The 23,249-nt window shown below is 43.0% G+C and overlaps 1 protein-coding gene across 4 annotated transcripts in view; it reads left to right on the forward strand.

The window, feature by feature from the left end:
- LOC126167365 (HEAT repeat-containing protein 6) overlaps window positions 1-23,249 on the forward strand; it is a 78,575-nt gene that overhangs the window by 52,832 nt on the left and 2,494 nt on the right. For 3 of the 4 annotated variants that reach the window (XM_049920471.1, XM_049920470.1, XM_049920473.1), the window contains 5 exons: window positions 736-860; window positions 1,077-1,164; window positions 1,243-1,386; window positions 9,701-9,778; window positions 11,985-12,200. In XM_049920471.1, the coding sequence (XP_049776428.1) occupies window positions 736-860; window positions 1,077-1,164; window positions 1,243-1,386; window positions 9,701-9,778; window positions 11,985-12,200 (651 nt within the window). Of the gene's footprint in view, window positions 1-735; window positions 861-1,076; window positions 1,165-1,242; window positions 1,394-9,700; window positions 9,779-11,984; window positions 12,201-23,249 lie in introns of those variants that run through there. The other variant, XM_049920474.1, reaches the window with a different exon arrangement.

The raw sequence follows: 23,249 nt of genomic DNA on the forward strand, positions 1-23,249 counted from the left end.
TGTGGACATAAGAATTGGTTGCCTAATTTGAAGCTGTAATGCAGTGTGTTTCACTGTTTTCTTCACTTCTGCTCAATTCTTCATCCTTTCATATTTTTCAAAACATTACTGGTCCAATCTGCAGAAATTCATTTTCACGCAACAATGAGGTAAACTTAATTTTCAACTAAGGTTTGTCATATTTATATTTATGTTCTAGGAAAATACATAGTTTTAATTGATGCTCCGTGTTAAAGAACTTTAAAAAACACCCCCTTTTTTTGTATGATACATTCTGCAAAAATATCAGGAAATGTCACATCTGAAACTAAAATTGTTATTGAAATGTGATTTGTTTGACATCATACCGAGAGCCATAGTTCCTCATGTACTAAATCAACTGTTACTGTATTTAAAGACTGCATGCAATGTTCAGAGTAGAGAAAGAAGTCAAACCCAGTTTCAGCATTCACTATCAGTTACCAATATTTGTAAAGTGCAGCCCTCAGGTTTACAACATTTTTATACGGGAATAGAAAATAATGACAAATTTTGTATTATTTATTGTTTTATTACTTAGACAAAATTTTCTGTACCTACTTATTGCTACAGACTTACTTTCCATGCTTTTTGTTTGTAAATTTTTAATTAAATATTACCTGTGCGAACCAATAGATTTTGCTACTAACATGACAAGAATTCTGATTTCTTCCACAAATGTTTTATTTATATTTTTGTTCACTTTCTCTTTTTCAGGATATTCAGTTTGTGATAGATACTGCCGAGGCTGTAATTAAAGCATTGAGTGACAGCCATGTTGGAACAAGAATGAAAGCATCGTGGTCATTAAGCAACGTCAGTGATGCACTGATTGTTAATGTGTGAGTGTGATATGAAATTGTGACAGTTAATTGAAATAACATGGAACATTCAGAAATTTGTTGAGGTTTTAGTTTCAGGCATCTGTTAGAACCAAATCCTGTGTTAATTTATATTTAGTTACATACAATGTTAGCCAGTGATCTTGTCCAATGACTGCAGTTTTGTAGAAAATGTCATTTTGCTGATACTGTTTAAGGATGTCCCTTTAATTTCAGAGATGATGATGAAGCTGAAGAAATACCCAAGTCTTTGTTTACAAAAATTTTGGAATCTGCTATTAAGGCATCGAGGGACAATGAAAAGGTGTGATGGCTAAATTGCTTTAAATGATTTAGATTTATTTATTTTAAATGAAAGTTTTAATAACTCAGTAATTTTCAGGTTCGCTCAAGTGCTGTGAGAGCAGTTGGAAATCTCTTGCGAATTTTAAACAATGAACTGCTGTTCGACCAAGCTGTGAAGGAAAATGTTCAAGCTGCTGTCAAAGTCTTAATTCACAATGCTTCTACAGGAAACAATATGAAGGTATCAGGTTTGTGCTGTACCTTCTAAATCTATAAAGTACAGAATGAATGTAAATTTGAAGCACTTTTTTGACTGTGAGGATTTGTTTGGGGGGGGGGGGGGGGGGTGGTCACATCCATGTCAGGCCACTCTGGACACAGACAGGATGTTAAATTATAACTGCTTCCCCCTTATTATAACACCATTTTCATTTATATATGACATAACTCACTGACTCGATTAAATTATTTATATGTTACAATGCACACTGTAATACTCCATTCTTATTCATACCAAGCATGCCAGTCACATTATGAAAGTTTTCTGCTTCTTCTTTTATAGCGGGTAATTGCTGTAATTGCACTACCAGCTATTAGTATTTTATTCCTCCACTGAAGAATTTCCTGTTGAGAGAGTGACTCTTTTCATTACGTAGACATTAACTAATTTTATTTTATGGAAGAATATACAGATTTGTTGACGCAACTACCGTTTATACATCTGCTGTTTACAACTATGTTCTCCTTGTTTCACCAAAATGACATCTACTTAGGAATCCCTCGGTAAATACATGATTATCAGTAACTACCCCATCCTACCCCCATTTTTTGTGTTTGATCATCACAATCTTTTATCATCAGAGCCAGTGTCTTGCATTTCAGAAAAGCTTGAAGTTTTCTTTAAATTAATAGTGCATTACTTCTTACATTGCTACTAACAGAAAAAGGACCCCAGTACTCTGGTATCAGACTACTAAGAAGTCTGCCCAAAAACAAGCAAGATAGTGTACTTCACAATGACTTTCCAAAGAAACTTAAAGACTATCTCATTGAAAAAGAGTTTTACAGTGTTGCAGAATACTTATGCCATTAAATTTGCATATATTGTTATTCATTATCAGTGATGTAAAAAAGTAAGCTAAAGGTGTAGAAAAATAAGTGATAAAGAATGTTAACACTTTGACATGTCCTATATTACATGTACATTTACTGTACACAATGTAATCTTACAAGATCAAATAAAATTCAATTCAATTCAATTCAACAATAAAAATGGCATATTGAGTTGCAGATGCCACAGTGAAAAAACAGTTACACATTCAGGTTTTGGCCAAAGTCTTCTTCAGAAAGGACAGAAAAAACACACACACACACACACACACACACACACACACACACAAACACCTGTCTCTGGCTGCTCCGACTAGAACGCAATTGTATTACATTGAGCAGAAGCAGCAATTGGGAGTGGGGCAGGAAAAGAGGAGGGATAGCAGGGTATGGGTGGGGAGAGAGGAGTCAGCACGGCCTTGCAGAGCATTCAGGGACTAGGTGGCAGGATAAAGCAGCCAGGCACAGCTTCAAAATACTGATGGGAAAGGGGGGGGGGGGGGGAGCAGAGCGGGTGAGCGAGATAGGAGATAGGCAGAGAAGGGGAAAAGACTGAAGGGTGCATTGGCAAAGAGTGACACACAATGATGGTGAGGGCACATGAATTAGGAGACGAGAGGACAGAGGTGGTGGAAACTGGTGGGTGGAGGCTGTAGGGAAGTATATTACTGTCAGTTAAGACCAGTATCATTACGGGAGCAGAGAAAGTGTTAAGGATAACTCCCATCTGCATACATCAGTAAAGCTTGTGGTGGAGGGAAGAACCCAGATGGCTCGGGTACTGAAGAAGCCATTGAAATTAAGTGTGTTACGTTGAGTTACATGTTGAACCACAGGATGATCCACTTCCGTCTTGGTCACAGTTTGGTGGTGGCCATTCATCCTGGTGGACAATTACTTGCTAGGCATACCAACATTAAAAAAAAAACAACTGTGCAATGATTGCAGCAGAGCTGGTATGTGACATAGCCTCTTTCACAGGTGCCCGGCCTCTGATGGGTAAGGATAACTGTGAGATGGAGATTGGTTAGGAAGTGCTGGGTGGGTGGATTATGCAGGTCTTGCACATGGTTCTTCCACAGGGTTATGAGAAGGGTTGGAAGGATTTTGTGTAGGGTGTCCCTCATTTTAGGACATGATGATAGATAAATTCCTGATGAAGGATGTGGTTCAGTTGTTCCAGTTCAGGCTGGTATTGGGTGATGAAAAGGGTGGTACTTTCTAGCTGATTGTTGGGTGTGGTAGGAGGTTTGGGAGAGTGTGGGGATATGGCATGGGAAGTATGTTTGCAGACTAGTTGTGGGGGATAGGGCCTGTCTGTGAAAGCTTTTGTGAGACCTTCAGTGTACTGGGCAAGGGAGTTCTTGTCACTGCAGATACTCTATCCCTGGAAGAGATTTTTAGTGTGGAAGGGATGGCAGCTTTCGAAATGCAGGTACTGTTCATATTTGGTGGGCTTAATATGGATGGAGGTGTGGATAGAGCCAACAGAGAGGAGATGGTCAACATCCAGGAAGGTGTTAAGATTGGTTGCTGAGGACCAGGTGAAGCAGATGGGAGGGGAGATGTTGAAGCTGTGAAAGAATGATGATAAGTTGTCATGGCTCTCTTTCCAGGTCATGAAGATATCATCAGTGAACCTGAACCAGACTAAGGATTTTGGTGTTCTGAAAGGCTAGGAAGGTTTCCTGTACATCTACATCTACATTTACATTTATACTCCGCAAGCCACCCAGTGGTGTGTGGCGGAGGGCACTTTATGTGCCACTGTCATTACCTCTCTTTTCTGTTCCAGTCGCGTATGGTTCGCCGGAAGAACGACTGTCTGAAAGCCTCCGTGCGCGCTCAAATCTCTCTAATTTTACATTTGTGATCTCCTCGGGAGGTATAAGTAGGGGGAAGCAATATATTCGATACCTCATCCAGAAACGCACCCTATCGAAACCTGGCGAGCAAGCTACACTGCGATGCAGAGTGCCTCTCTTGCAGAGTCTGCCACTTGAGTTTGCTAAACATCTCCATAATGCTATCACGGTTACCAAATAGCCCTGTGACGAAACATGCCGCTCTTCTTTGGATCTTCTCTATCTCCTCCGTCAACCCGATCTGGTACAGATCCCACACTGACGAGCAATACTGAAGTATAGGTCGAACGAGTGTTTTGTAAGCCACCTCCTTTGTTGATGGACTACATTTTCTAAGGACTCTCCCAACGAATCTCACCCTGGCACCCGCCTTACCAACAATTAATTGTATATGATCATTCCACTTCAAATCGTTCCGCACGCATACTCCCAGATACTTTACAGAAGTAACTGCTACCAGTGTTTGTTCCGCTATCATATAATCATACAATAAAGGATCCTTCTTTCTATGTATTCGCAATACATTACATTTGTCTGTGTTAAGGGTCAGTTGCCACTCCCTGCACCAAGTGCCTATCCACTGCAGATCCTCCTGCATTTCGCTACAGTTTTCTAATGCTGCAACTTCTCTGTATACTACAGCATCATCCGCGAAAAGCCGCATGGAACTTCCGACACTATCTACTAGGTCATTTATATATGTTGTGAAAAGCAATGGTCCCATAACACTCCCCTGTGGCACGCCAGAGGTTACTTTGTCTGTAGACGTCTCTCCATTGATAACAACATGCTGTGTTCTGTTTGCTAAAAACTCTTCAATCCAGCCACACAGCTGGTCTGATATTCTGTAGGCTCTTACTTTGTTTATCAGGCGACAGTGCGGAACTGTATCAAACGCCTTCCGGAAGTTAAGGAAAATAGCATCTACCTGGGAGCCTGTATCTAATATTTTCTGGGTCTCATGAACAAATAAAGCGAGTTGGGTCTCGCACGATCGCTGTTTCCGGAATCCATGTTGATTCCTACAGAGTAGATTCTGGGTTTCCAAAAACGACATGATACGCGAGCAAAAAACATGTTCTAAAATTCTACAACAGATCGACGTCAGAGATATAGGTCTATAGTTTTGCGCATCTGCTCGATGACCCTTCTTGAAGACTGGGACTACCTGTGCTCTTTTCCAATCATTTGGAACCTTCCGTTCCTCTAGAGACTAGCGGTACACGGCTGTTAGAAGGGGGGCAAGTTCTTTCGCGTACTCTGTGTAGAATCTAATTGGTATCCCGTCAGGTCCAGTGGACTTTCCTCTGTTGAGTGATTCCAGTTGCTTTTCTATTCCTTGAACACTTATTTCGATGTCAGCCATTTTTTCGTTTGTGCGAGGATTTAGAGAAGGAACTGCAGTGCGGTCTTCCTCTGTGAAATCGCTTTGGAAAAAGGTTTTTAGTATTTCGGCTTTACGCGTGTCATCCTCTGTTTCAATGCCATCCATCATCCTGGAGTGTCTGGATATGCTGTTTCGAGCCACTTACTGATTTAACATAAGACCAGAACTTCCTAGGATTTTCTGTCAAGTCGGTACATAGATGGCCCATAAAAAGGTAGGCATAGAAGGATGCCATGCAGGTGCCCATGGGTATGCCACAGATTGGCTTTTATACCTTCCCTTCAAATGAGAAGTAGTTATGTGTTATGGTGAAGATAGATATGTGGGGAATGAAGTAAGTGGGTTTGGACTCCCTGTCAACATGTTTATGGACCATCTAGAGGAAGTCTTCCTTGCCTCCCAAAATCCCCGGTCTGGTTCAGGTTCATTGATGATATCTACATGATCTGGACTCAGAGCCTATCCTCATTCCTTCATGACATTAACACCTTTCCCCATCCACTTCACCTGACCTTCTCAGCACAGCATGTCACCTTACTTTATGTTGACCACCTCCTCTCTGATGACTGCACCTCTGTCCATGTTAAACCCACCACCCTCCAAATGGTACCTGCATTTCAACAGCTGCCTTCCCGTCCACACTAAAGAATTGCTGCCATATAGCCTGGCCACCCTGGGATGGTGTATCTGCAGTGACAAGAACTGCCTTGCCCAGTGTGCTGAAGGTCTTGGAAAGACTTTCACAGTCACACTATCCAGCAGATCTAGTCCACAAATAGATTTCCCCTTACCACACCCGCACACACCCTCAATCCTCCCACCATCCCAAAGAACCAGCTAGAAAGAAGTACCCTTTTTGTCACCCAGTACCACCATGGACTGGAACAGCCGAACAACATCCTTTGTCAAGTCCTTGATTATCTGTCGTCATGTCCTAAAATGAGGACACCCTACCCAAAATCCTACCCACCCCACCTCATATCCCTGTGGAAGACCCAGGTACAAGGCTTGCCCAATCCATCCACCTGGCACTTCCTATTTCAGTCCTGTCACAGGATTATCCTACCCCCATCAGAGTCTGGGCCACCTGTGAAAGCATACATGTCATATACCAGCTCTGCTGCAATCATTGCACAATTTTTTATGTTGGTATGACTAGCATTGAACTGTCCACCAGTATGAATGGCCACTGCCAAACTGTGGGCAAAACCGAAGTGAACCTTCCTGTGGCACAGGATGCAGCTGAACAACACACTTGATTTCAGTGGCTGCTTCACAACCCAGTCCGTCTGGATGTTCCACTCTACCATCACCTTTCCTGAACTACACAGATGTGAATTATCTTTACAACATATTCACTACTCCCAAAATGGTATTGGCATTAATTTATGGTAGCCTACTGCCCCTGTACCCTCCACCCAACAGTTTCCACCACATTTGTCCATTCACAATCCCCCCCTCCACCACCTGATAATGAATGCCCTGGTAGCCTTGTCCTCCACATATTTCCTGATTTCCTACATGCTCCACCAAGCAGTGCTGACTCCTCTCCCCACCCTTATCATGCTATCCCTCCCTGTTTCGTGTCCCACTCTTGACTTTTGCTCCCACTCGGTGGGCTACAGTTGCATTCTGGCCAGAGTGGCCGGAAATAGCAGTCGTGTGTGTAAGGTGTGCTTGATTGTGTTAATGTGTGTGTGTTTCCTATTTTGAAGAAAACTTTGGCCAAAAGCTACATGTGTAACAGTCTTTTGGTTGTGCCTGTTTGCAACTCAATGTGTCATCTTTATGGTGAGTGGCAATCTATCCTTTTCATAATATTGTTGATACCCCAACCTGGACTTTCCATTGTATATTATTTCTTTTTTGAGTTGTTGTCATTGCGTGTTCATACCTCTAATTGTACCTAATAAATATATTCTTATTAAATGATTTTTCAAGTGATAGCATGCAATATTTGCATAGTTAATATTACTTAAAATACAATACTGTGAGAGGTATTGGCCAACTGTACTGGTCTTATACCAAATAGAACTAACGTGGGAGACTAATATGCACAAAGAAGGGCAGCGCAAATGGTCTCAGGTTTTTCTGACTAACAGAAGACTATAACGGAAATGCTGAAAAACCTGACTTCGCAGATGATTGGATGTAGATGCTAGTTATCCCAATGAAACTTACTTGCGAAGTCTCAAGTACCTGTATAAAGTGAAGAATTTAGGAAAATACCACATTCCCCTGCATTTCTTTTCTTTAGGGATCACAAAGACAAGATTAAGGTAATTACAGAACTTGCAAACGTATTTGAGCAGTTATTCTCCATATGCAAATGCAACAGGAAAAACCCTTATATGTGTGAGAATGATAAGTACCATCTGCTTTGCACTTCACAGTGGTTTGCCAATAGTGCCATGCCTTGTGTGACTGGACAGGTCCATTCATACTAAACTCATGCAGTTAAGAGCTATCAGCTAAGGGAAAACATTAAAAATGTCTTTGTACAAAGTGCAATATCGGCATAATTTGATAGAGTTTGAATGGACTGTATTATTCGTCTTCTGGACATATGGTTTTGTTACACAGTATTTCATCCATTGAGAATAGAAGAGGAAATGTTATGCCGTGATAATAAAAACAACAGGATGCTACAATATTTGCATCTTGCATGCTGGCCCACTACATTTCATGCAAAAAAGAAGGGGGAGGGGGGGCAGCTTGTAAGTCACTAGCATGCTGTTGGTGATTGTGCTAGAAGCATGTAATAAATTTTGCTGCAGGTTCACAGAAGTGTGCCTACATGCTGATTAATTAATAACCCCCTACGAAACTGTACATCACTACCACTTCACCATATGTGGCAAGTAGTACTCCTATTACACTTGCAAATAATGCTGAGGAAAAGTGACTGCCTGTTCTTCTCTGTACAACTCCAAATTTCTCTGATATTACTATTGTGGCCATTATAATATGTATGAGGGAAGAAGTTTTATTATCTTTTTGACAACTTTAAGGTCAGTCTCCCAATTATTAGAACTGCAAGTCAGCAGTATTTACTTGGCAAGGTAGACACACAAAGTTTTTGTTCACCAGACATGCTCGGTCAAATCCCAAGTAACTGACCAAGCTGGCACAATGTTGAGACACTGAATTAAATGTGGGAGGATAGTGGGTCAAATCCTGTTTTAGGTTTACCTTGTTTCTGTAAGAAAACTTGAGGCAAATGCCAGAATGATTCCTGTGAAAGCAGATCATCAGTGTCCTTCCTGTAATGTGAGTATGTGTTCCATCACTAATGCTCTTGTGAAGAGGATGTTAAACCCTAATCTTCCTCATTCCTTCTCTCCCTCCCTCCCTCCCTTCCCCCCCCCCCCCCCCCCCTCCTACTTCCTCCCTACCAATCCTTTAATTCCAGACTCATCCACAATGACAAAAACACAGCACCAAAGTACACTGTCCAAGCATTTGTCACAGTTATCTGTATGATACACACTTCATAACATAATACAGCAGCTAACTCCAAATTGCTTCCAGTGTAATCAATGCCCACTACCCCTGGGATGAAAATGATACAGGAGTGCCTTTTATTGTTCTTTTCATGAAACAAACCTGTAGCTTATTGTACAGGTCCAGTTTAAGGACCGCCACTGCCCCTCTCTCTACTATTAATTCAGTTTTATAAGGATACCAGACAAAGGAACAGTAATCTAGAATGGTCCATGTAAGGATTTTGGAAGTGACCTTTTCTAGAGTATCTGCTTTTTGGATGACTAGCTTTCTGTGGTTTTTCTGTTTTAAGTTGCTGTGGTTAGCAATGCTTAAATTGCGTGTTGTGTGTAGTCAAATAATGTAGGACTTTTTTAACCCTATATTACAGTACATTGCATGTGCCTGTACATACATGCTGAAATTACATGATGTCCCACGGTTTAAATTTCTTGTGTTCGCCATGTCCACAAATAGAAAGGAGCAGTGTTAATTCTGGTGATCAATATGGACTGCGGCATAAATAGTGTTCATCTGGCAGTTTCTCTTTTCTAGCATTGGCAGACTTTGTTGCTTACTTAAAGATGTGTTGAAAAATTTTCTACATTTCTGTTTTGCTGAGAATGTTAGTTAATTAACATGATTTGTTACAAACTGTTACATTGGTGTTTTTCATTGCATGGTACAAACTGATATTTTTCTTTCCACAGGTACGGTGGAATGCTTGCTATGCAATTGGAAATGTGCTGCGAAACAGATTTCTTTATGCAGAAAATGCAGAATGGCTGGTAAAAATATTTAATTTATTTTTCAGAAAATTTAGGTCTTATTTAGTTACACATGACTTAAGACTCAGTTCCAAATAGGGAATTCTTCTGTTATTATGATTGTTATTATTACTTTTGAGTTGTGAACTCATGTGATAGCAGTCAATTAAAACATTATTTTTGTTGTTCATAAGAACTGGATAGAATATTCGAGTATTAACTCTTGAAAGTCATAATTATTATCTAACAATTGTGAATTAGCTTCTCACGGTTTTTCTGCATCATTAAAGCAGATGGTAGGATGGTTCCATACACAGGCTATAGCTAAATTCTTCTGTATGCTTCTCCATCTGAATTAGTGGAAATGGAAGAGTTCAATCATCTTTTTAACGATTGTGATAATATACAGTATAAGGTGCTGTCTGTCTTTGCAGGGGCAATATTTCATTATTGTTGATCATGTAAATAGGTGACACTAGCTACATTTATAAATCAAATGTGGTGAGGATTTCTCAGTTTGAGCATAAGCAATGCAATTATTAAAATAAACTTATACTTCACATAAAAAGGACAAAAATTACGTAAGATGAATGTCAAATCTAATACATGCCCATTCACTATATTTGTTCCATTCACTTTTATAATTATTGTTCAGTTTTTTACACTACTGCTTGTGAAAGTGCAAATTATGTAATATGGAAAACGTCTGCAGCACCTCAGTATTGACATTGTAAAAAAAGAGAATTGCATTATTTCACTTTTAATGTTTTGCTCTTAGTATTTATATTGATATTGAACTTAAGAGCATTAGGTGTTATTAACTAGAATTTTGCATGAAATTATTTTTCTCATTCTTTTGCGTATTGTTTGAATATTTTGATGATGTTTAAAATTGATTTCTTCCTTCATGGATATTTATTTGTGTAGCAAACACAAACAGTTGATTTCTCTCACAGAAGAACATATGACATCTGTTGTTGATACTATACAGCGGGGGAAATTGAAATTTCCACTGTAACCAGGATATTTACTTTTTGAAAAGCCCACAGGAGCGCAGCAGGGTTTAATGTCAAAAATAGCATATACTTCAGTGGACAAACCTTCCATTGTTCGCTGAACATGAACTATGGTTAGCTGGCTTTGATTATTAAGCCCCATTGCATTTTCATAAGCTTGTCATACACTCTATAACTGTACTGTAGCTCCTGATTCATTTATACTTGCTCACAGTTTTTTCTGACTCTGTAAATATCACTTTCCTCAGCAATGGATGTCTTTATTTTATACACTGAAGAATTTTTTAAAGAAATTACAAAGTTTGTGTGTGTAAAATTAGCAATAAGCATCGTATTCTGTGTTACACAGTACACCCCCTCCATACCACTAACCTAACTGCATAACTGTATCTGGCTTGATGAACAGTTTGACCCAACAAAGAAATGTAATGGTATCCATCTACAATAGATCTACGCAAAGTAAGCAAATCTACATTGAAAAAAATGTTCCAGGCAGATGATTGCCATATTCAAATACTTTCTTGGAAATTTAGCAAGAAGTAGGGCTGTCACACCTAATTTTATAGTCATGCAGAAACTTATAGTTGCATACCAGTTCAGCAGTTTAAAATGATTCAAAGTGAGAGGAGACAACTTGAAATATTGTATCAAATGAAAAGTATTACGAGAGGGATCCAGATTAGCTCAAATGCACTGTAGGAAATTGAATTATCACTCACACTGAAGCAGATGTGATGAATGATGAACAGAAAACCTGAATAGAACTAAGAGATTTATTAGCTCTCAGATTTCCATTCTTGTTCAGAAAAAATTGATTGCAATCTAAGTGGAAACTTCAGAGAGACAGGAAGAGAGGGATTGATGATCAGTGGAAAATAATTGACTTGCAGGATAGGAATAATGCAGTGAATAGATGCTAACAGAAAGTATGTGGAAAGGATTAGGAAAATGCATTACAGCATAAGAATATTACCAGGTGTGGAAAATAAAGACAAGGGAAAAAATCAATGTTGGGAAGTCATTTAATGTGGTTTAGTGCAGATGGGAAACCCCACCTCCAATAGCACGGCATGTGGTTTGAAGGGAAGACACTTCTAAAAGTTTTTTAAGAATTTTTATGGATTGGCATATTATTTGAAAACTTTTGTAACAGACACATTTCTTTTAGATACATAGTTCTATATGATAGTATGTTTTTGTAATTTTTTCAGGCATCTGCTTTCCACACATTGTTGGAATTAGTACAGAATTTTCGTAACTTCAAAGTAAGGATTAGTGCAGCAGCTGCTTTAGCAGCCCCTTCCACAAGAGAACAGTATGGAAGTCACTACATAAATGTTTGGATAGCATTGATCCATGCACTGGAGAATTCTCACAATATGGAAGACTTCAATGAATACCAGCATCAAGATAATCTTGTACAACAGGTATCATTAATTTACAATAGTGCTCTTAATCACCTCTAGACAATACTTCCCACAAAACAATAAAATTACCACTTTATTTTTTCCCCAAGCACCTAGTCCAATGGTTTAGTAAATCTGTGTGGAGAACACAATTTTTGAGACAGTATCGTTACATATTGCGTATCATGTAGGCGTTGTTAACTGTATTGCAAGTAGAGATATAGACTTTCAGTAAATTGTGTATATGATATATATTCTGGCATTACAAGAGGTCTGTCACTGTCTATTTACATACATGTTTCTTTTTAAATAAATTTTTTTAGTTTTTACAATGAATCTTAACACTTTCTTGTGTAACTTACTGACCTATTTTGCATGCCTCTGCCTCATCGAATCTGTCCTTTAATTTTAACTCCTGTAAGTATTGGATGTGATAAAGGATTATTTAATAACATACAAAACACTACAGAATTTACTATTCATTATCTTCATATTTATAGCACTAAATTCAGTATGTAATTTTAATATCAGAAGAGTTGAGACATTGACAGGCACATACAAAAGAGAAAGGAAACTTTCCAAAAAAATAGCAACATATTTCTCTCTCTTGCATATTCCTGTTGCTGACTCAATGTGTCCTTTAGTCAGTTAGTTGTCGCCTTTACTCCAGATTATTTACATTCTACCAAAAGGTTCAATTTAGAGCATTAAATTTTTAGCATGTATAAGCAACAGTATCGTAACACAAATTGGTGAGCTGTACCCAGTAGAAGACATTTCAAAAAGTAGACAAGTGGCAGTGATCAACAATATAACTATATATCTTTACAGCAATTACAAGCTAATGAACTGAACATGATTATACACTCATTGATGACTAGATATTGACTGTGTGCCATGCTACTTTACATTTTAACTATCAAACATTGATTTAGGCTTTGTGCAAGACTCCTGCTCATAGGTGAACAGCTGTGCGGGATTAGCCGAGCGGTCTAGGGCGCTGCAGTCATGGACTGTGCGGCTGGTCCCGGCGGAGGTTCGAGTCCTCCCTCGGGCATGGGTGTGTGTGTTTGTACTTAGGATAATTTTGGTTAAGTAGTGTGTAAGCTTAGGGATTGATGACCTTAGCAGTTAAGTCCCATAAGATTTCACACACATTTGAACATTTTGAACATAGGTGAACATACCACAGAAGCTGCAAAACAGTTAAGATACACTACTGTTACATTTTGTATGTTAAAATACAAGACAAAATTAAAGATACCAAGATACAATAAGCAGTGAAGTAAATTTAGCAAAAGCTGTATAATTTGAAAATGACTAAAATGAACTAATAGGTACTACTTTATGATAGGTAGATATCCAGCGATCAAAGGCCCTACAGACCAGCACTGCCTTGGTCGTCCAATGTGGTGTTTGGTTTCCCCTCTAGTGCCATCTTCGCCTGTCTTCCATCTTACATACGGGCTAAGTGGGCCACCCATTGTATTCTTTTGCTCTTTATCTTCTTTACAATAGTTGGTTGTCGCATTAGAAGGTAGATTTTCTCGTTTTTCCTTCTCCTCCATTCTCCGTTATCTAAAACTGGTCCCCACATCTTCCTCATTACTCTTCTTTCAAATATTAGTAGTTTTTCCTTTTCTCACGTAGTCATGCTCCATGTTTCTGAACCATAGATTTTCATCTTAGTGTTCACTGAGATCGATTTAGAGCCGAGTGTCTCTCTGAGGGAATGGATACATTTCATTCCCACTGCTATTCTTTCCCTGATGTCCATTTTTATGTTGTTGTCCATGGTAAACCAAGATCCCAAGTATTTGAACTGGTGTACTCTCGAACCTCTTGCCATCTATCTCAAGAAATTCTTCCTGCTCTTGTCTTCTTCCTAATTGCATGAACTCTGTTTTTTCTTGATTCACTTTGAGCCCTTCCTTCTGTGCATAATTGTCCATTTTTTGGCACATTCCTTTCAACTGGTGCTCTGCATATGCAAGGCAATTGAAGTTACCGTCCATTCGTACTCCAGCCCACTCCTGTTGCCTACATTCTTTTAGTACTTTCTCTAAGATGACATTGAACAGAGCACATGAGAGAGCATCCCCTTGTCTGAGGCCTGTCTCAAATGTTTCTGATTTGGCTCCTCGGAAATGTACTGCTGCCTTTGGCCCTTCCATACAAGCTTGCACCATTCTCACTAGCTTCTCAGGAATTCTGAAATCACGCATTGCATTGTATAGGCTATTCCTGTGGATGCTGTCATATGCACATTGAAAATTGACAAACAGGCTGTAGTTATCTTTATCATATTCCCATTGTTTTTCAAACAATTGTCTTAGTGTGAAAATTTGATCTACTGTCAATGTGATCTGTTGTCAATCGGTTTGTTCGAAAGCCAGTTTGGTGCTCCTGTATGTTGTTCTCCATGAATGGTTGCAATTTTCTGAGGATAATGATGAACAGTACCTTATACGTTACATTCAACAAGCTGATTCCTCTGTAGTTACCACATTCCATTTTGCTTCCCTTCTTGTATATTGGGCATATTATAGCCAACTTCCATTCTTCTGACAGTCTCCTTCTCTCATATCAACTGCATCAGTTTATATATCTCTTTAAGTGTAAGCTCTCACCTCCCTCATTGATTAATTCTGATGTTGTTCTGTCCTCCCCTGGGGCTTTGTTGTTTTTGAGTCCTTTGATTGCTATCTTCAAGTCTTATTCACTAACTTCCTATTCTTCTTCATTTTTCCTTTCATCCATAGTATCTGCAGGTATCATCTCATCTGGGTCTTAGTGATTCAACAGTTCTGGGAAGTATTCTTTCCATCTTTCTACAATTATTTCCTTGTCATTTATAAAGTTGCGTTCTTACCTCTAATGAATGACAGGGAAATTTTAATTTGTATGGGGACTCCCAAAGTTTACTAAGAATTTTCTAGAAAGTGAAATTTTCTAACTGAAATAATTAACAAACTAATGGGTTATTTTAATAAAAGTATATATTTTTAGAAGCAGGAAAATTTGGGACACTTTAACTATAACACTGAATTTTAGAAAGAATTACATTTTTAGATTCTTACTTTCTGGAACGCAACAATTTTAAATAAAAATATCTTTTCAGATGGTAAGTTCTCAGGAAAGTAAAACATTTGTGTGAAGAAGGAGAATGAGGGTTTCCGTCTTTAACAATGTGCACATGGTTAACTGGTATCATAAATTACGCATATTTCTTCAAATAAAATGTTTCCATATGAACTAAAGATACTAGTGTTATCATCAACTAGTGCACTGTACTGTGAATAATAAAGTTCAGCAGGGTACTGTGTGAATAAGAAATCTTGTGTTATGTAATTATGGTATAGAAACTACTAATAAAAAGAGTTCAACAAAGAAACAAATATTGACATCAGGAGTGGTGTAAGAATAAGTAGGATAGTCCTACATTGCTCCGTTACATTTGCTTTTAAATTACAGCAAATTTATATGGCTAGTTACTTAAGCTATAGAGAGGTAAGGCAGAAAATAATTCTTCTAAATTGAAAATAATATTGGTGAAAACTCCAGATAGGAATATTAACAATGTAGGAAAAGACAGATTGCTACTTACCATAAAGAAGACCCGTCAGGTTGTAGGCAGGCATGATTAAAAGACACGTGTAGTTTTCAGCCGCAGTTTTGTCGGTCAAAACACACACACACACACACACACACACACACACACACACACACACACACACACACACAAAGTAAGCACACCTCATGCACACACGACCACAAACCCCCCTGCGGGTCCGGGGATTAGAATAGGCCCGAGGTATTCCTGCCTGTCGTAAGAGGCGACTAAAAGGAGTCCATCCCCCTCACGGGGGTAGTTAGCGCCTGCGTCCGGAGACGGACGGTTTCACGACTTATAATCTTGGTCTTTTTGGTTTCTCACTTCTCGTTTCTTCCTTCCTTTTGTTGGTTCCTTTCTTTGCTCTTCTCCACCTCACTGTCTTCCTTACTCTTTCCCTTGACTTCTCCTTGCCTTCTCATTGCCTTTTTCTTCTTGCCTTCTCATTGCCTTTTTCTCCTTGCCTTCTCATTGCCTTTTTCTCCTTGCCTTCTCATTGCCTTTTTCTCCTTGCCTTCTCATTGCCTTTTTCTCCTTGCCTTCTCATTGCCTTCTTCTCCTTGCTTTCTCATTGCCTTCTTCTCCTTGCCTTCTCTGGTCTCCGCCTCGGCGTTTGAGACGGTCTGTCCTCTTTCTCCCTCTCTCTTCTTTTTCCTCTTCTTCCTTCCTCCCTGTGCGTGTCTGAAGGCCGACCCACGCGTTCGCACGCGTAGCCGGTGACGGGGTAACGCATAAGTCCCCGCCCTGGGTAGACATGTAAGGCACGCGCGTACCCCCTGGTAAAGGCCAGGCCCGGGGAGGGGTGATTGCCTGAGCTGATACCTTCTGACCATGCCGATTGGTCCCTCCGTCTGTTTCTCGGGAGGTGTGACCTGAGGTGTAAACATTCACCTAAGGCGGGAGTGCCCTCTGAGAGGGTCCCCACAAGGAAGGAGCGCGCCATCGGAGACGCTGGCAATCATGGGGGATTCCTCCGCAATGGATTCTACTCCATCGCTTTCGACTTCGACCCAAAAACGGAAACGTGACCAGCCAACAGTGACAAAAGTACTACCGCCTGCCCCACAGTTCCTCGTAGTTTCTCGATCTGAGGACGGAAAGGATTTTTCCTCTGTCAACCCTTTCGTTATTCAGAAGGGCGTAGATGCCATAGCCGGATCTGTCAAATCTTGTACCAGGTTGCGTAACGGTACCTTATTACTCGAAACTGAGAGTGCCTTTCAGGCACAAAAACTGCTTCGGGCCACACTCTTGTACACGTTCCCTGTCCGGGTGGAGGCCGACCGAACTTTGAATTCGTCTCGTGGTGTAGTCTATAGTAGCTCCCTCGACGGATTGACTGACGAGGAGCTTCAATCTTTCCTCGCTGAGCAGGGCGTGACAGCTGTCCATAGGGTCATGAAAAAGGTCAACAATGACCTTGTACCGACCCGGACACTTTTCTTGACCTTCGATAGTGTTAAGCTGCCATTGCGCATCAAGGCGGGCTACGAGGTTATTTCTGTTCGCCCCTATGTCCCGACACCTACGCGCTGCTACGAGTGTCAGCGTTTCAATCACACTCGACAGTCTTGCTCCAATGCGGCTAAATGTGTCACTTGTGGCAGGGATGCCCATGAGGGTGACTGTCCACCTCCGTCTCCTCGTTGTGTGAACTGTCAGGGTGACCACGCCGCCTCCTCCCGCGACTGTCCTGTCTATAAGGAAGAACGCTGTATCCAGGAAATACGGGTCAAAGAGAAAGTGTCCACCTCGGCTGCTCGCAAGCTATTGGCTAGTAGGAAGCCCACGCTGCTCCCAGCGGGGAAATACAGCACTGTCCTCGCCTCTCCTCGGACTACCAGGGAGGTAGCAACCCAGACATGCGATCTGACCTTCAGCACCACGGTCGTCCGTTCGGCCAGCGCTAAGATCGCGCGGTCGACGTCTCCTCTTCCTCCCATCACCCCACAGACACCAGCCACTTCCTCAGCTTCTGCTAAGTCGAAGACCCCGAAGTCAGATGCACGGGCCTTCAAGAAGGAACCATCCCGTGCAGACTTCCTCCGTCCCTCGACCTCCCAGCCTTCGACCGGTACTTCCACCAAACGTCCTTCCAAAAAGGCGCATAGGAAGCACAGTTCTTCTTCTCCGCCACGGCGCCTTTCTTCTCCTGCGCCACCCAGCGGTTGCCGCCCCAGGCCGTCATCCGTTTCGCCTGGCCGCACCGCTGGTAGCCGAACATCTGGCCGTTCACCGGCGGAGGAAGCTCCCCCTCCCGGCCATCCTCCCGAGATGGCCGATGACCCTATAGACCCCATGGACGATGACTGTCCGCCTACTGATAGTGGCGGCAGTGCTCGCTCGAAGCCAGGCCCTAAGCGGCCTTCGAGGTGACCCCTTCTCTCATCTTCCTTTTCCTACAATGGCACTTATTAACTGGAATATTCGCAGCATTCGCTCCAACCGAGAGGACTTGAAGTTGCTGCTCCGCTTGCATCGTCCGCTCGTCGTAGCCCTCCAGGAAACGAAGCTACGCCCATGCGATCAAATTGCCTTGGCACACTACACCTCTGTGCGTTTTGACCTACCCCCTGTGGTAGGTGTCCCAGCTCATGGAGGGGTTATGTTGCTGGTCCGGGATGATATTTACTACGATCCCATCACGTTGCACACCGGCCTGCAGGCAGTTGCCATCCGCATTACTCTCCCCACTTTTACGTTTTCCTTTTGTACCGTTTACACTCCATCGTCATCTGCCGTTACCAGGGCAGACATGATGCAACTTATTGCTCAGCTACCTGCACCATTTTTGTTAACTGGAGACTTCAATGCCCACCATCCCCTTTGGGGCTCTCCAGCATCCTGCCCGAGGGGCTCCTTGTTAGCAGACGTTTTCAACCAGCTCAATCTTGTCTGCCTCAATACTGGCGCCCCTACTTTTCTTTCGGACACATCTCACACCTATTCCCATTTAGACCTCTCTATATGTACTCCCCAACTTGCACGCCGGTTTGAATGGTATGCCCTTTCGGATACATATTCGAGCGACCACTTCCCGTATGTTATCCATCTCCTGCAGCATACCCCCTCTCCGTGCTCCTCTAGTTGGACCATCTCCAAGGCAGACTGGGGGCTCTTCTCTTCCAGGGCGACCTTTCAGGATCAAACCTTCACAAGCTGCGATCATCAGGTCGCACACCTCACGGAAGTCATTCTCGCTGCTGCTGAATATTCCATCCCTCGCCCTCCTTCTTCTCCACGTCGCGTACCGGTCCCCTGGTGGACCGCAGCATGTAGAGACGCTTTACGTGCTCGTCGACGTGCTTTACGCACCTTTAAACGCCACCCTACAGTGGCGAATTGTATTAATTATAAACAATTACGTGCTCAGTGTCGTCGTATTATTAAAGAAAGCAAGAAAGCCAGCTGGGCTGCTTTCACAAGCACCTTCAACAGTTTTACTCCTTCTTCTGTTGTCTGGGGTAGCCTGCGCCGGCTGTCTGGCACTAAGGTCCACTCCCCAGTTTCTGGCTTGAAGGTTGCGAATGACGTCCTTGTGGCCCCTGAGGCTGTCTCCAATGCCTTCGGCCGCTTTTTCGCCGAGGTTTCGAGCTCCGCTCATTACCACCCTGCCTTCCTCCCCCGCAAACAGGCAGAGGAGGCTAGGCCACCTGACTTTTGCTCCTCGAATTGTGAAAGTTATAATGCCCCATTCACCATGCGGGAACTCGAAACCGCACTTGGCCGATCACGGTCCTCCGCTCCAGGGCCTGATTCTATTCATATCCAGATGCTGAAGAACCTTTCTCCTGCGGGTAAAGGTTTTCTTCTTCGTACATACAATCGCATCTGGATTGAGGGACATGTTCCCGCATGCTGGCGCGAGTCTATTGTTGTCCCGATTCCTAAGCCGGGGAAGGACAAGCACTTGCCTTCTAGTTATCGCCCTATTTCACTTACCAGCTGTGTCTGTAAAGTGATGGAGCGAATGGTTAACTCTCGATTGGTTTGGCTGCTTGAGTCTCGACACCTACTTACCAATGTCCAATGTGGATTTCGTAGGCGCCGCTCTGCTGTTGACCATCTGGTTACCTTGTCGACCTTCATTATGAATAACTTCTTGCGGAAGCGCCCGACCGCGGCTGTGTTCTTTGATTTGGAGAAGGCTTACGACACCTGTTGGAGGGCGGGCATTCTCCGCACCTTGCATACATGGGGCCTTCGCGGTCGCCTCCCTCTTTTTATTCGTTCCTTTTTAATGGATCGACAGTTCAGGGTACGTGTGGGTTCTGTCCTGTCCGACACCTTTCGCCAGGAGAATGGGGTGCCACAGGGCTCAGTTTTGAGCGTCGCTCTGTTCGCCATCGCGATCAATCCAATAATGGATTGCCTCTCAGCTGATGTATCAGGCTCCCTTTTTGTGGACGATTTTACCATCTATTGCAGCGCGCAGCGTACACGAGTCCTGGAGTGCTGTCTTCAGCGTTCTCTTGACCGTCTTTACTCCTGGAGTGTCGCCAATGGCTTCCGTTTTTCTGCCGAGAAGACGGTCTGTATTAACTTCTGGCGCTACAAAGAGTTTCTCCCACCGTCCTTACGACTTGATCCCGTTGCTCTCCCAATCGTGGAGACAACCAAATTTTTAGGCCTCACCTTTGACAGGAAACTTAGCTGGTCTCCACATGTGTCGTATTTGGCCGCCCGTTGTACCCGTTCTTTAAATGTCCTCCGTGTTCTCAGTGGTATGTCGTGGGGAGCGGATCGAACCGTCCTACTTCGTCTATATCGGTCGATCGTCCGCTCCAAGCTGGATTATGGGAGCTTCGTATACTCCTCTGCACGGCCATCCATCTTACGCCGCCTCAACTCCATACAACATCGGGGTTTACGACTTGCGATCGGAGCATTTTATACCAGTCCCGTAGAGAGTCTTCATGCTGACGCTGGCGAATTGCCACTCACTTACCGGCGCGATATACTGCTTTGTCGGTATGCCTGTCGGCTACTGTCAATGCCCGACCATCCGTCTTATCGTTCCTTTTTTGACGACTCTCTTGACCTTCAATACGGGTTGTATGTCTCTGCCCTGCTACCCCCTGGAGTTCGCTTTCGTCGCCTCCTTCAACACCTTCATTTTTCACTCCCTGCAACCTTTCGAGTGGGCGAGAGCCGCACGCCACCTTGGCTCCAGGCTCAGGTCCGCGTTCACCTTGACCTCAGCTCGCTCCCAAAAGAGGTCACCCCCAGTTCGGTCTACCACTCCCGTTTTTTGGAACTTCGTTCGAAGTTCATCAACATGACTTTCATTTATACAGATGGCTCTAAGACCAATGACGGGGTCGGGTGTTCCTTTATTGTCGGGGCACAAAGTTTCAAATACCGGCTCCATGACCATTGTTCGGTCTTCACAGCTGAGCTCTTTGCCCTCTACCAGGCTGTTCTTTACATCTGCCGCCACCGACATTCTGCTTATGTCATCTGCTCAGATTCCCTGAGCGCCATCCAGAGCCTCAGTGATCTGTACCCGGTTCACCCTTTCGTACACCGGATCCAACGCTCTCTTCAGTGGCTGGTGGACGTCAGTCCGCCGGTTAGCTTTATGTGGGTTCCTGGCCATGTCGGTATCCCTGGGAACGAAGCTGCAGATGCCGCGGCCAAGGCTGCGGTCCTCCAGCCTCGGACAGCTTCTTGTTGTGTCCCTTCGTCCGATTTTAGCAGGGTCATTTGTCGGCGCGTTGTGTCGCTGTGGCATGCCGATTGGGCTGCACTTACAGACAACAAGCTTCGGGCCTTAAAACCTCTTCCCGTGGCTTGGACGTCCTCCTCACGCCCTTCTCGGCGGGAGGAGGTAGTTTTAGCAAGGTTAAGAATTGGACACTGCCGGTTCAGCCATCGCCATCTGCTGACGGCTGCGCCGGCGCTGTTCTGCCCATGTGGGCACTTGCTGACGGTTAGACACATTTTACTGTCCTGTCCAGATCTTAACCAACTGCGTCTCGATCTTAACCTGCCTAATACTTTCGATGCCATTTTAGCGGATGACCCACGAGCAGCTGCTCGTGTTCTTTGTTTTATCAATTTGACGAACCTCGCTAAGGACATTTGATGATGTTGTTTTTTAATCCTATGCCTGTCAGTCTCTTTTATCGTGTTTTCCCTTTTTAGTTGTTGTTGTCAACTTGTGCCTCGCGGTGCATTCTTAGAGTAGTCAGGGCGCTAATGACCATTGAAGTTGTGCGCCCTAAAACCACAAAAAAAAAAAAAAAAAAAAAAAAAAAAAAAAAAAAAAAAAAAAAAAAAAAAAAAAAACGACCACAAAGTCCATCATCTCGGGCTGGAATGCAACACCACGTGGGATGCAAGAAGCAATCTGGAGGGGTGGGGAAGGGGAGGAGATAATAGTGTAAGGGTGGGGAGAGAGATGAATGCTGTCTGGTGGAATGTGCCGGGACTAGACTTCAACAGACACAATGTCACAAGGTTGTGGGGCAGGGAGATGGGGGGAAAAAGGAGCAAAAAATGAAAGGAGCAGGGAAAGACAGGTGGATGCGTTGGCAGAGATTTGCAAATAAACAGAGTGAGAGATGAGAATGGGGAGGAGATGACACAACATTGGGGGTGGAAACTATTGCGTGGCGGGTATGGGGACAGTGTGTTACTGTAGGTTGAGGCCAGGATAATTACGGGAGCGGAGAATGTGTTGTAAGGGTAACTCCCATCTGTGCAGTTCAGAAAAGCTGGTGGTGGAGGGAAGAAACCAGATGGCATGGGTAGTGAAGCAGCCATTGAAATCAAGTGTGTTACCTTCAGCTGCATCTTGTGCCACTGTTTGGCAGTGGCCATTCATCCTGGTGGACGGGTGGTTGGTAGTCACACCAATACAAAAAGCTATGCTATGATTGTAGCAGAGCTGGTAAATGACACGGCTGCTTTCACAGATGGACCGGCTGCTTCCTGTGACAGGAAGTGTTGGGTGAGTGGATTGAGTATGTTTTGCACATGGGTCTTCTACAGGGATATGATTCTTGTGACGAGTGGTTGGGATTGGGAGTGGCATAGGGATGGACTAGGATGTTGTGGAAGTTGGCTGGGCAACAGAACACCACTTTACGAGGAGTGGAAAGTATCTGAGGTAGGATGTCCCTCATTTCAGGGCACGATGATAGGTAACCAAAGCCCTAGCGAAGGATGTAGTTCAGTTGTTCCAGTCTGGAGTGGTACAGGGTGACGAAGGAGATACTACTTCGTGGCTAGTTTTTGGGGGTGATGGGAGGATTGGGATTGTGAGAGAAAATGGCATGGGAGATCTGTTTGCAGACTAGGTCTGAGGGTAGTGCCTATCTGAAGGCCTTTGTGAGACCCTAGCATACTGAGCAGGGCAGATTTTGTCACTGAAGATATATTGCGCCCAGGTAACCACGTTACATGGGAGGGATTTTTTTGGTCTGAAAGGCATGACCACTTTCAGAATGCAG

The sequence above is a fragment of the Schistocerca cancellata genome, chromosome 1 (genome assembly GCF_023864275.1).
Source record: "Schistocerca cancellata isolate TAMUIC-IGC-003103 chromosome 1, iqSchCanc2.1, whole genome shotgun sequence".
In the NCBI taxonomy this organism is placed as follows: Eukaryota; Metazoa; Arthropoda; class Insecta; order Orthoptera; family Acrididae; genus Schistocerca; species Schistocerca cancellata.